General features: G+C 40.4%; 1 protein-coding gene across 2 annotated transcripts; it reads right to left on the reverse strand.

Moving 5' to 3' along the window:
• Positions 1–141: 141 nt before the first annotated feature.
• Positions 142–7,475, reverse strand: cyp27b1 (cytochrome P450, family 27, subfamily B, polypeptide 1). 2 transcript variants are annotated; one of them, XM_067505945.1, is made up of 10 exons: positions 7,110–7,475; positions 6,343–6,533; positions 5,845–6,035; positions 4,737–4,937; positions 4,044–4,211; positions 2,830–2,993; positions 2,573–2,739; positions 2,409–2,490; positions 2,089–2,286; positions 142–1,457 (listed from the first exon to the last, which is right to left on the reverse strand). In XM_067505945.1, exons 1-10 carry the CDS (start codon positions 7,335–7,337, stop codon positions 1,344–1,346), a joined length of 1,704 nt encoding a protein of 567 aa, XP_067362046.1. In that variant the 5' UTR covers positions 7,338–7,475; the 3' UTR covers positions 142–1,343. The 2 variants fall into 2 exon arrangements, with proteins under 2 accessions (XP_067362046.1, XP_067362048.1); XM_067505947.1 differs by lacking the exon at positions 4,044–4,211 and having other exon boundaries at positions 143–1,457; positions 7,110–7,474.
• Positions 7,476–14,603: the final 7,128 nt, after the last annotated feature.

Raw genomic sequence — 14,603 nt, forward strand, 5'->3', positions numbered from 1 at the left:
TGCTGCTGGACCATCTGCCACACAGGAAGGTTAGTACTCAGTGTTGTGTTTCTTGGAAGTTAATGCCTACGTGCTCGATAGTAGTTCACTGGCATCGAAATGACATTTAGAAACATGTTTAATGTGTTTATTTTACTTAATGTGATACAGCTGTTGTCAAAGCAGATTTAAAAGCTGCATCGTTGCAGAACATAATTAGGTATCATGTTAACACAAAAGAAACAATATTATTGACATTAATAGGTTTTCTTTAAATAGCAGAAATCAAATACACAAACAGTTTTATTAGCAATATTTTATTAACATTTACAGTAACGGTTTCAAAATGTGTTAAATAAAAAATAAATACAATAAGTTCAGATACTGAAGCATTCAGTTTATAAGTTTACAAAATGATGGTATATTAAAGTAGGTTTAGTACAAAAAAAAAGATGTGCTGCACTATTGAACTGTGGCATACATTTTAAAAACATTACAGACATATTTGCAAAGCCTGAACACAGAGTAGCCTATTCTGAGGATTTCAGTGGCACCATTTATTCTGACACAGGATAATTTCAAGAGCTGCCTTTACCAAAAGGAACTGATCACTAAAACGTTGCACTATAAGCACCATTAAATATACACTAATGAACATCATATCTAGATAACAATTTCATAGTAGCTCAATAAGACTTCCTGATATAAGAAACACCGTCTCCACGATTTAGTCTGAGGTTAATAAGCTAATAGCCTTGAATAATGTACAGCACAATGTGTCTCTCAAACTCTCAATCAGACATGTAATGTGCCCCTTAGTACACCAGAATTAGGTTCTTAAAACAGAGGAGATTGCTGATATTGCTGCTGTATGTATTTGACAGTGCAGAAAATCACACTTCATAATCAGATTAAAGAAGGGTTACTAGATTCAGGAAAAAAACTGCTTCAAATGCTGATGTGTAAAGTCCAGGAAATGTAACGTGGTCTGGCTCACTTTAAGGATAAAATAAAAGTCAAACTAGCTTTGCTCTTTGTCTCTGTGCAAATAAGTGCTTAATGGTGATTTTATGTTTTGAAAAACAGTGTTAAATTTGGAGTTACACAATGCCCAGTGCCTTAGTGATAAGCCATCCTTCTTCATCCTGTTTTTATTTGACTTTCTCCAAGTGTCAGTCTCTAGAAAATAGGTTACACGTACCAAGGGCTTTGGTCTTTGTCATGTCAAAGTTTGAAGGTCTGTTCTGATACGATCGTCTACATGCAGCATGTTCACGGCTGGTGATAACTCCGCCTTCTAGTGCCCCCCTCTGCAGAAAGACTTGAGTTTGACTCCAGGTAACTGAGCAGCTCGGGAGAGCAGGTCATCGTTCAATGAACTGGAGGCTAATGATATTTTCAGGAACTAGAAGCGTCCGTGTCATTGGCTTCACAGAAACCCCTTCAGGGTCCGGTTTCACATCAAACTCTATTAGGATCTAATATGGGCAGAAACAGAGAACACAGTTTTACTACAGGGTGATTGAAATTTACAAATCAATTGCTCACCATGTGGTTAATGTTGGGTAGTGACTCTTAACTGAAATCCCTGGATTAAGTTTTCAAATTAATTCATTAAGACCTGAATTTGCACAGTGGCTTAAAGCCCCTTCTTTTAGTTTTTCCCCATTCTTCCAAGAAAAAGTGCAGCAAGAGGATTGGCCAGAAATACTGCAGTTTTTGACAAACTATTCCAACAGGCTAATCCCTTGTTAAATACTTCAAAGAATCTGCATACAGGCAGCATCTAAAAGAGTGTGTTTATTTTCTTCTGATCTGTTTCTTAGAAAAGCTATCATATAATAATATGATTTAACTACAGCTGAATAAACATTGAAGCACTTGTCAACCCACTTGTGGGTATTATTTGTCCACAAACAAATTGTTCTCCACTCATGTACTTTATGCAGTCTTTCTGTGTCCACTAAAACTATTGATTAAGCCTGGATAAAACCAGATTTGGGTCCTGGTGTTTCAAAAGCTACTCAGTAATCTCAGCAATCAGTACAACCCAATCTATGTATATGTTAAAAGCTTAAAAAGACTGAAGATCAAGTTCAGCCAACTTACCCGGGCAAGAGCAAGGTAGAGCTCCAACTCAGCGATACGTCGACCTATGCAGCTGCGTTTTCCAACCCCAAAAGGCACCGAGGCATACGGGTGATGAGTCTGGTCCTTGTTCAACCATCGCTGCGGTTGGAATTCATTTGGGTTTGGAAACACTGCTGGATCCCGTGATGTTGCAAAGTGGCACAAGGTAATCAGAGTCTGGGTGGAAGCACATTTATATTTAGCTAAATAATAGAGCTCATTCTACTAAGGCCACATCAGGAATCAAGTTTGTCTATTTTGTAAATACCAATAGCATCCGATTCCAGACAAACACTCACATTTTTAGGGATGAGGTAGTCTCCAACCTGGATATCTCTTTCGGGAATCACCCTTGCATTAGCAGGAATAACAGGGTACAACCTAGTAAATAAAAGTTTAATAATGTAAGCATAAGCACTTGGGGTAAGAAAACTAGATATAGGTTTAACATTTAGACTTATACCTGAGCACTTCTTTGACCGTGGCCTTCAGGAGTGGCATGCGAGCCACATCTGCCGCCTCAGGTATCCTTCGGCCCTCCAGTACACTCAACACCTCCTCCCGGAGTGAGGTCTGCACCTCAGGGTGACGGGAAAGCTCATACAAAAACCAAGACATCGTGCTGGAGATCTGGGAATGCACAAAGCACAAAAGAGTTTAAAAATCTGTCAGACTGACAAAAGAATCTGGTGAAGAAGGGGACAGAGCAGTCCTTCTTACTGTGTCGACTCCTGCAAGAAGAAGCTCTGTGACGTTACTGTAGACAGTCTTCATTGGCAGGCCCATTTGGGACAGGAAGTAAGTGAGATAGCGGCCCTCCACCTTCTCTCCACGAGCTATCTTCTTTGCTTCAGCTGTCAGACGCAGGTCAATGTGACCTTTTGCTACAGACACAGATAATAAGGGCTGTTATGGCAATGAAATAAAAATATGTCAGTTGTAATCGCTTCTATTACATGATGTTTGAATCACCTAATATGTTGCCTGGTGATTAAATGCTAGACCTTCTCAAACATTTGAAATGTTTGATTTGCAAATCTGGGGATAACTAACTCAACTATGAGGTTGATTACATCCACTCTTTTGTCATCCTGACTGATGTTCAACATCCGACTTTATGTTTGGTTCAGCTCAGATGATCTTATCGTGCGTGAGGGTGAAGGACTTTAATCTCTTGCTTCCTGATCCAGTGATCAGGATAATTTTGCATGTTTAATTTAGCATATGTTTTACATCGAATGCCCTTCGTGACACAACCCTTTGCGTTTATTCAGACTTGGGACTGGCACAAGTAGACACTGACTTGTGCCCCACTGTGGTTGTATTCCCCTGTGGATGCCAGGAGTGTGATGGGAAGATGAAAAGAGTACTTTGAAGAGTTGATGAATGGTGCGGAGCAGGAAGTAGCAAAGATTACAAAGAGGAAGGCGTTGAAGAGGATGAAGAGTAGAAAGGCAGTTGATCCTGATGACATACATGTGGAGGTATGGAAGTGTCTAGGAGAAGTGGCAGTAGAGTTTCTGACTAGTTTGTTTAACAAGATCTTGGAGAGTGAGAGGATGCCTGAGGACTGGAGGAGAAGTGTACTGGTGCCAATTTTTAAGAACAAGGGAGATGTGAGCTGTGGTAACTACAGAGGAATAAAGTTGATGAGCCAAACAATGAAGTTGTGGGAAAGAGTAGTGGTAGGCTAAGGGCAGAGGTGAACATTTGTGAGCAGCAATATGGTTTCATCCCAAGAAAGAGTACAACAGATGCAGTATTTGCTTTGGGGATGCTGATGGAGAAGTACAGAGAAGGTCACAGGCATTGTGTCTTCGTACATTTAGAGAAAGCGTATGACAGGGTGGCGAGCAGGAGTATTGTATGAGGACATCTGGAGTGGCAGAGAAGTATGTTAGAGTGGTGCAGGACATGTATGAGAGCTGTAAGACCTTGGTGAGGTGTGCTGTAGGTGTGACAGAGGAGTTCAAGGTGGAGGTGGGTCTGCATCAAGGATCGGCTCTGAGCCCCTTCTTGTTTGCTCTGGTGATGGACAGGCTGACAGATGAGGTTAGACAGGAATCTCCGTGAACTATGATGTTTGCAGATGATATTGTGATCTGTAGCGAGAGGAGGGAGCAGGTGGAGGAAAATCTAGAGAGGTGGAGGTCTGCTCTGGAAAGCAGAGGAATGAAGGTTAGCTGCAGCAATACAGAATACATGTGTTTGAGTGAGAGGGATCCAAGTGGAACAGTGAGGTTACAGGGAGTGACGAGGATGGAAAGGATCAGGAATCAGGAAATCAGAAGGACAGCTCACATTAGATGTGTTGGAGATAAAGTCAGAGGTTTGCGGTGGTTTGACCATGTTCAGAGGAGAGACTGTGAATATATTGGTAGAATGATGCTGAGGTTGGAGCTGCCAGGCAGGAGGTCTAGAGGAAGACCAACGAGGAGATTAATGGATGTAGTGGGAGAGGACATGAAGTGAGTTTGTGTGAGATAAGAGGATGCAGAGGACAGGGTTAGATGGAGGCAGATCATCCGTTGTGGAGACCCCTGAAAGGGAACAGCCGAAAGGAAAAGAAAAAGTTCCTTGTGTAATTTTGTAACATTTTCTTACAAAAAAAGGGACATGTAACCTACCAAAGTCAAACATGTAGTCCCAGCACTGACAGAAGATCTTCCAGGGTTTAGGGAACAGCTGGTGCAACCAACTTGGCATGGCCATTGTGAGAAGTGTCATCACAAACATGGTGTTAATAGACTGGATGAAACGCTCTGTCTCTTCAGGAACAACCTGATCTAAGCAACCAATTCTGGATTCAAACAACACAGAGGAAATGCCTGTCAAAAAAAATAAAAACACACAACAAAACAGGGAAAGAAAACGAGAAGGTTAGGACAAGATGGTACAAAGGTTATTGTATCTTCATTTAAGGAAATAAAGCCTTTTGTAACCACAAGTTACAATTTGTTATGATTAAATTAAACTGAGCTATAGGAATATGGTCAGGGGGACCTGAGGACAAGAGATATTTTTCTTGAAAATTAAATAAAAAGTTATAATATGAGAAGCATGATAACTTCATGACAACTATAACTTCACAGCAGAAAGCAAAATGTTTCATTAAAGTGTACATGGTTGATATACACAAAGTATTCAGTATTTATGTCTGGTTTTTACAGAAAACACTATGACCAAGTGAAACAATGGGGGTTGTGTATGACACATGTTATACATTAAGTCATTAGACACTTGGCCTTTCATTGTGAGTTAAGTCAAGTTGTATTTGACAGTATCAATATCCACAGTCTAGTTCTCGGTCCAGTTTCCATGACACAGTCATCTTGACAACAGTAGAGTAAATGTTTGAGAACTACTCATGTGACCACAGAGGCACTGGAGAAGATCTGGGAGAAGATATTGAATGAACATAGTTGTGTCTTACGGCAAGCGTAAGTGTTAATGTTGTTAGTGTATGTCGGCTCTGTGCATTTTTCTTTTGAAGGGTTATCTGTAAAATGCAATGAGCTGTATTCAGTAAGCTGTGGTTATGGAAGCTGACAACAGATAAAAAAACAAACAAACCATCTCATTATATCTGGTTATGTTTTTGCATACATTTCTGTGTGAATCAAAGACAGAAAACGTTTTCTCAGTTTTACATCCTGTGGCTGGCCCTAATTGCCAGTGTTCAGAATGTCTGGCACATTCCATAGTGAAGCATGGCAGTGCCACTAAGACACTTACCCTCGAGGCCGAAACGATAGAACTCGCTGGCGATGTCAGAGACGAGGCCCTGAGGGCTCCTGCTGAGGCGAAGTTTGTCAATGAGGTCAGTTACCACGCTGTTCAGGGTTTTATCATAAGCTTCCACCGCCTTCGGCCGCAGCATGTGCTTCCCCAAGAGACTTCTCACTGTCTGCCACTCCTCCCCCTCGCTATAAACACACACAGAGACACACAGTAAAAATACATACTGACATCTGTGCAAACAGCTGAATGGTTGTCCTTAATAGTTAACTGCTGCTTATCCAATGTGCCTCATACACTTGGACACTGTGACTCTCTTACAGTGCTTTTTAAATTATTAGAAGTCTTACGTTATGAAGCCTTAAAGGGCTAATTGTTCTGCTTTGATTAAAATTATGCCATAGAAATATATTAGATACATTTAGAAGAAGACATTTGACTGCCTGAAAAGTTGCCCTTATCCCAGTTACATGCAGGTGATTATGCACCACTCACGATGTCAAGAGCCCACAGTGATGTCCTCTGAGCTTCCTGTAGTCTTTCCAGGAGGACAGATCAGAGCGCATGGGGTGCTGGCCCTCCTGCCTCAGGACCTGCTCGATGAGTGCTGGATCAGCCACGTGGACTGTCAGGATGGGGCCGAAACTCGCCTTCCACATGGGGCCAAATCGCTGGACTCCTTCCAGCTGGAGCATGAGAACAAGGTTTGACCTTAAAACTCTGTGGGCATTGCGGTAACTGACAAGTTTGGCCTAGTTTAAGCCCAGGGTTTTCTTAACCCCTGATGACATGTTGATAGGTGATGCCTAAATTAATTAGGCATGTTTTTATATTACAGTGTATGTTTATATTACATTTTATTTTTTATATTACATTTAAAAAATGAGGTAATAGTTGGCTCTCCGATCCTCACTGTCCATCATTATGTATGTGCAGAATGAGTCATGGTGCAATATGCAATTTACACAAAACAGAAAGCTCCAGTGTACAAATAGAGTCAATCTTAAGTCAAGTAAGAGACACGTTGTGTCCAGTAACCACTTTACACTCCTCATCTCTTTGTCCCCCATCCCCAACTATCTGTATGAACTGCATTCAATCTGTCCCCTTAACGCCTCCCGTGCATCCTTCTTGCGATTCGATGTCCTAATGTGATGCTCCATAACTTTATTCTTAAATGCAAGCCTTGTGAAAACTTGCGTGCTTTAAAATTTCCCCCACTCATTTAAAGTAATGCACGTTGAACGTCAGCACCATCCTACCTGTAACTCGTGCAGCCGTGATAACCCCCGTTTGGCGAACAAGTCCCAGGCAAAGCTAGCGACCGATGGCCCGGGCATGTCGTCCAGAGACCTCATAGCCTGCCGTCTGGTCCCCTCAGGACCGAGAGACGCAGCCTCAGCCCATCTCTCCATCCACTTGACCAGGGGGAAGGCGCTCCGGCCGGATACTCTAAGAGCTTGCTGCAGCATCCTTCTCACAGATATCATAGAGCGGTGCCCTGACTCGTCTCCTTTGGCTGTCTGTGCTCATTTTGTTTTCCTAACTGGTGGCTGTATTTATAAGGCGCGACCTGCTCCTCGGACCCGCAGAGATAAAGCTGTAAATTTACTTATTGTTGGCCAATCACGGGTGTAAATGCAGCGAAGGCCCCGCCCCGCCTGGATGGGAGTGCGAAGGCGTGAGCTGTGAGGAAGGTGTGTCCAATCAGAGGACTGAGCTCGGACCAGCCCAGACCGCACATGTGGAGGTCCTGGAAAAACAATAGCTAGTTTCTCTGTTCCCTGTGTAATTCAGTTCCTCTGTTTCTCGGATGCCATGTGAAGCACTTTGCTCTCAGACTGACATATTTAGACTGATCACGCACTTGTGGAATTGGTGTCTTGTGTCCTTAAAAGTATTGTTATAGATTCAATTTATCTAAAAGGATAAACCAGGTTGTTTGTCAGAGATGAGATGGCTGGAGTTTAGTTTCACCATAAAAAGACCAAGCAGAACCAGGTCTCAGAAATGATGGTTTGGTCAAACTCGTAAGGCTCCATGTGTGTTTGTAGAGGGTCTCAAAAAACAACTATATATGAACATTATTAAGGCTTAAGTGGAAAAAGGGGCAAGAATAGCCTTAGTGAGTCCTGGTGGTGCTTTGTTTACCCAGTTTGAGCCATGATTTTGCTGAGTTGGAGGGTTTCCTAGTGAGAGAGAAAATCCTGACCTGATTTCATTTGAAATGGAAGTTTTCCAAGGCACCATGTGTGTGGACTGTGAAGTAACAACCCTGGGGCTATACTCAGAATCTGCTTTGACATTTGCCCCTGTATTTGGTATGTTCTAATTAGAACTCTTAGATCACCCAGTTTCAGAGAAACGTAGCATATTGACTGGTTGCCTAAGCTATAAAATAATGAGGCCTAATGGAAGACCTCTGCACTCCCGGTGGAGTGAGTGTGTTCAATCCCTGCTTGCAAATGTATAGTTTTCTTGATGTATTTTTTATATCCACTGCGATTATACTGTATTGTCTGATTATTATACGATTGTGGGTGAAATATGTGATTAAAACCAGTGTTTAAGCTGCATATAATACACAAAATACCATAACCTATAGGTTATGACCAAAGTATATCAGCTGGAGCCTACAATCCTATAAATGTGTGCACCCTAATGGATAAAAAAGGATAAACAAGGGTTTGCACCTGAAAATGAGCCCCACAGCATGCTAAAGCCTGTTCCCAAACTGACAGACTTGTCACCAAGGGCGACCTTGGTGCTGGTCCTGAGCCCGGATAAAATAGGAGGGATGCGACAGGAAAGGCAAAAAAACTCATGCCAAATCAACGTGTGGAACACTGCGGCGAACCCTGAAGGGACAAGCCAAAAGCTGTTGAACCAGTTCAAAATATTATTTATAAAGGAGCATTCATTGGATTTACAACAGGCATGCCTGCTGCCTTTTGATGTTCATCCCCAGTGTGCAGTTCTACAAAGTCAGTCAGTCATAAAGAGAAATTTATTCCACAGAAGTTGTGGCCACTGTCATCTTGTTGCCCAGTTTTTTCTGACATGATATATGACAATTTGAATTGAGCAGCTGGTTTTGTAGGATCTAGCACAGAGTGTTGTGTTTTGGGTGCTGTGTTTTTTTTTTTTTGGTCCAATCTCATGTGACACCCAACAAACAATAAGTGAAGTGTGCTTGATTTATTTGGCTGAGGGCTGAAGGAGGACTTAGTCCCATGAGTATATCCTGCTTGTGTAGACTGTGATTAAATCTAATTGATTGAAAGTACAAAATGCCATGAACAAATAGTTTTTCTTAAAAAAAATCAGTGACATGCTTCTAGGAAAGCTTTGAAGCAGGTATTGCAGCAATACAATGTTCAAGATATATATATGCAATTGTCTCCAAACCTTGATACATGCAAAAGGCTTGAATAGGAACATCAGTAGCAGAAAGACAGTGACATAACAAAGTTATATTATGTTTGAAAAACTGTGATCAGAAACACTAAAGGTGATCAACATGAAATCAGTGTAGATTTGAAAACACCAGCTCCAGTGAATATTGCCACTAAGAGAAAAGTGTAATATAGGCAGACCATTTTTCAACTAAGGCAGCAATCCCAACTTTATTTGCCCTCACTATTTACAGTACTTGACCTGAACATGTCAATCAGAAGATAACTCTTTAGAAGCATTTAGCTTTAGAAGCAACATGGAGCAAAGATCAAAACCGCCCTGTCAGACATCTATACAGCCGGCATGTACACAAGACTTCCTGATTCAAAGATGCAGAGTTATCTTCAAGGATGAAAGATAATCACTGACCTCTGAAATTTACATGAACACATAAACAACTTTTAAGGTCGCCAGTACCTTGATGAGTGGCCTTACACAACACACTGCAAAGAAATGTAACCTAAGGTTTATGAACATTTAAAAATCCCTCAAATTGCCCTATACACCTCTCGCTCCTCTGGTCTTGTCTGAGAAAGATGCACAAAACTCCATATGTTGCTCTGGCACTGTGGCTCAGATGCTCGTCTACACTTTCATTTTCAGCAGGCTGGTAACTGAAGAGCATACATGAAGCTGACACAAATTAAACTTTCTACCAAAGCAGAAATTTTTTATAAACCCAGCCCTGCCCAAAAAACAGGGGATTAATAGTTATTATGAAAAGCATAAGCATTCCTGGAAAAGAATGGTTTCTTTGTGTTGTCCCGCAGTGTGAACTGATGTGGTCCATTTGTGGCTCATGGTATTGAGCATAGGAGGGAGAGCCTGAGAGGTAGTTCCCTTTACTTTTTTGGCCTAGTGCCCAGAAATGAGACCACTACACTCCCAGACTAGTGTGTTAAAGTTCATGACGGCAGTCTGCCTGTCTGGGTCGTATCAGGGGACTGTCTTTGCACATGCACATAGACTCACACACACACAAAGATGTATCTATATCTTTATATCTATCCATAGATAGATATATGTGTGTGTGTGTGTGTGTGTGTGTGTGTGTGTGTGTGTGTGGAAGTGAATGAATATATGTTTCCCTTCAATCAGCAGAATGGTAAGGAGAGTGTTTTAGTTTTCACTCAAATGCATTAAGTCATGGCCCCAGTTCTATCAGATAAATTGACCTAAAATGCTACACTGGCAATAACTGTGATGTTGCAAAATGTTCTTACGAACAGGTATAATGTTACTAAACCTTTGTTCTTACAATTGGATTGTTTGTTTGGTCAGTGCAGTTAAAATTGTAGTTTTATGTTTTTTATGACAAGTTCAAACAAAAAATTTTACTTGTATGACAAAAAGCTAAAGAATGTAGGTGTGCAAAGAGTCACTAACAACAACAACAAATAAATGTTAGACAGCTGCTTGTGAGCATATGGGACATAAGGATGAAGTAATAAAGAATAACAATACAGCAATAAAAATGACTGAATAATGATTTTTATTGCCACACATGTGGTAATTGATAAAGATTGTTCACTTTCATGTCAATAGGCATTTCAGATGTGGTAAAAGACATCTGTTGGATTAAGTTCACATTTGAATGTCTATAGTGACAGCATCTGATAGGTAATGGATTGTTTTGTTTCTGGGCTGTGGCACACCTACTGTATATTATGTGTAATTATACAGAACACTCTACAATCATTTTTGCCCAAAATGTACGATAAAAAACACTTGAAAGAAACTAAAATGTAATTATATTAAATATTATCATTCATGTACAACCAACAGTAAAAAGCTAAAGTAATAAGTGTTTGTTGTATACTGCAGTGTATCTGGTTAGTAAAAAAACACTTGTTTCAAACAGGAAACCTGTGCAGATTTAAATGTAAGGAGAAATGCAGCTGTGGCTACCTGAACTACCCTAAGGTAAACTTATGTGGATATAAAAACACATAGAAACAGGTAGACTGGTCGTCCACCAATCCCGCAGTTGCTGGTTCGAACCCCGGCTCCTCACATGTCAATGTGTTCTTGAGAAAGACACTGAACCCCAAATTAGTTGCTCCCAGTGATTGTTGGGTAGCTGCACAGCTGAGTGCACAGCCTGCTGCACAGCTGTAAGTGCGAATGGGTGAATTGGAAGCAGTGTAAAGTGCTTTGAGTGCCAATAGGTAGAAAAGTGCTATATAAGTGCAGACTATTTAACATTTACTTTGATAGATACCGTGGACTGATGGAGAAACTTTGATTCTCCTACATGCAAGTATAATAAATCTACTCTGCAGGTGAAGCAGTCAGACGCCTGGCGGTTTCAAATCGTTTAAGTATGCATTTAGTGGTGATCTGAGAAATTTCCATGACACACTCTGCCTGGTCATGTTCACCAAGAGACATCAAGACATCTAGACAGAAAAGTGCTAGTCAGCTTTTGGCAGTAGTTTCATTATATCCACAGCATCATGCCTGATCTTGTTTTTATTCTGATGTTTTAGCTCATATAACATTTGTGGAAGCAGCAATATCTTTGAAGAGTATATGTGATCAGCAGTATTAAAAACTTAGGTAGATAAATATCCTATACCTAATTTTTAATGTAATAGATCTAAGGATGTTTTAAGTTATGTTAGAGTTATAGTAAGATTATTACGCTGCATCTTTACATTTCGTATTCTCATGACAAAATAATGTAGCAACCTCTAGAGGCCATATAAATATGTAGCAACCTCTAGAGGCCATATAAAAAACACCAGGAAAAACAAAAATGGGAACATAAAGAAGCTTTAATAAGTCAAACTAGCTAGTAAATTAGGAGCTGCCGGATCTGTGTAAAAAAAAAATTTGAATACAGTGGCAAAAAAATAAATAAAAAATTTCCTGCATATTTCATGTTTGCTGTGGTGATGGAAATACTTCAGGAGCTGTCAAGATTGACTGACAGATTTTTTTCATTGTTTGTTGCAAAGAGGTATCCAGAGTCTATATTTCAAACAGCTACAAACTATTTTTTTATCTATCATAAAAAGACAAAGTAAGGGATTTGGCACCACCTGCATCATGCATGCAGCAGTAGACATGATATGACCAACTGGCACTGTGTCATATTTTAGTCATAAAATGTTGAGCTGTCTTAGATAATGAGTCAGTCATGATGTCACAAGAACCAGGTGTAACAGTTAGAAAGGCCTGCAGCTGCTTTCCACCTCAAAGTAATTACTGGTGTCCATCAACAGAGAAGTTTAAACACATTGGATTTCCTACAAATTATCATGCGCAGTACATATGGGCCAAAATGGACCCTATTAAAAGAAATGAACTCTTTTCTGAGAGGGTAGACTGGATTTTGTGATTTTAAGAAGGATGTTTGTACTGTATTTTTTGGTTTAAGATGAGTTTGCTTAACTAAATGCAAGGGAGATGTCAGGCAGGCAGTAGGAATGCAAGCCTTAACCAGGATCAAGAAGGGGGAAAAAGTAGAGTTAACTGTCTTTGACTTGGCCAAAATTAGTAAATGTGTCAGAGAGAGAGAGAGAGAGAGAGAGAGAGAGAGAGAGAGAGAGAGGAGGATTATATGAAACTTTGCTGTAGACAGTTTAGAGCATGGCTGTAGCCATGGAGTCAGCATTAGGAGGGATTAGATCATCCCACAACAAACCGCCACCTGTGTTGCTCTGTTTTTTTCTGTCTCTTGTATTTAAACTTTGGTTTTATTGCATACAATGGCAAGAGATTAGAGAGTGATAACCTATGATGACAACCATAATAAAATAAACAGAAATGTAAACATTATTATCCTGACACGGCCTCTCACGGCCCAGTGGTTGGTGTTGCAGCAGATGTGATGCCCCTGAAACAACACACTTATTTAATTTAGACCAACTAATGTGACAGTTCCTGCACCTTTGCAGCTATTGGTCAAACCAAGCTAAAAAATGCCTTAAAGAAACAACTGTTATACAAAACTTTCTACTTTTGTCACATTGTCTCCAGTTATGGTTTGTTAACCACTTCCCCCCCAAAATTTATACACGTGCATTACTATACAGTACAGTATATACTACCCCCTCCAAACCTTCCCCAAAGCTTTTTATTTCTCTGCTGTGCACAAGTAAGAGTGAGAAAGTTGATGAGCTGTAATGATTCACTGCTCAGATTTGTCATATCATAGTGTAAAGTGTACATCACAATGTACTGCATTAACGTGAAATTCATTTTACTTGCAGCAGTGCACTTTCTAAAAAAAATGTAATCCTCACTTCATCCTTAGCAAATGCCAGTGCATAAACAGCAGAAAAAGGGCAGTAGTCAACTTGATTCTTGCCTACAAGTTTTCCCACTTTTCCCACTGGTGTAGCAGTGTCATTGACTCATTTATTGCTACTGTACGTGAATGTTTTAGGCTTCATGCAGAAAGTAAATGGGTTTGTCTGCCCTGCAATTAATTTGAACTTGATTAAAACTAGTAGGAAGTGTGTATTGTTGGCAACCAAGTAACGTTAAAGGCGCCTTCACTGATTTGGAATTTGCTTCTAGTTTGAGTAGTACATGTAAATAAAGGCCATTAAAATTCCCTTTGACTTCCATACATAAGAATGTCTCTCTACTTCTACCTGAAAAATGCCCCCACTGCCATCACTTGGAGGAACCTTCAGTTCAGATTGTCATCTCTTCGCTCACACTACGGAGTTTGTAATCATGGCCAAGCCATGAGCTCCTCCAGATGACATCATCTCAACTCCTAATGATGAAAATCTCTTCCTGGTGATGTCATCTGGAGGAGGTTTTCAGCTAGAAGCAGAGAAATATTTTGACATAGGGAAGTCAGAGGAAAGTTTAAAAGCATTAATGTACATTTACACCCTGAAGTCATAGAAGGCAAGTTGAAAATTGGTGAGCTTACATTAATATAATGTAAGTTAGGACAGCTATTGGAGTCTATGGTGAATAACGAGATCCTGATGTCAGCTTGTGTCGTAACCTGGTGGTCGACACAATCAAAGACTTTGTTCAAGTCTAGGAAGATGAAGCTGTTTAAAGTAATAGTTGCACATTTTGCTAAAAATATAAATGTTTTCCATTTCTTGCTATAATTGTCATGACACAACAAAGGAGCCTGTTAGCTGGGCTTAGCACAAAGGAAGCACGGGGAAACAACCAGCCCGGTTCAGCCAACACTAACAAAGTCTACCTACCAGCACCTTTAATGCTCATCAGTTAAAATGTTAAATGTTATTTAATCCATGCAGATAGTTTTACAGTGACATGTGTTGGACTACTTCATGGTCAGGAATTTACTACCTCTGGCC

This window comes from Channa argus, chromosome 5 (assembly GCF_033026475.1).
Source record: "Channa argus isolate prfri chromosome 5, Channa argus male v1.0, whole genome shotgun sequence".
Lineage (NCBI taxonomy): Eukaryota > Metazoa > Chordata > Actinopteri > Anabantiformes > Channidae > Channa > Channa argus.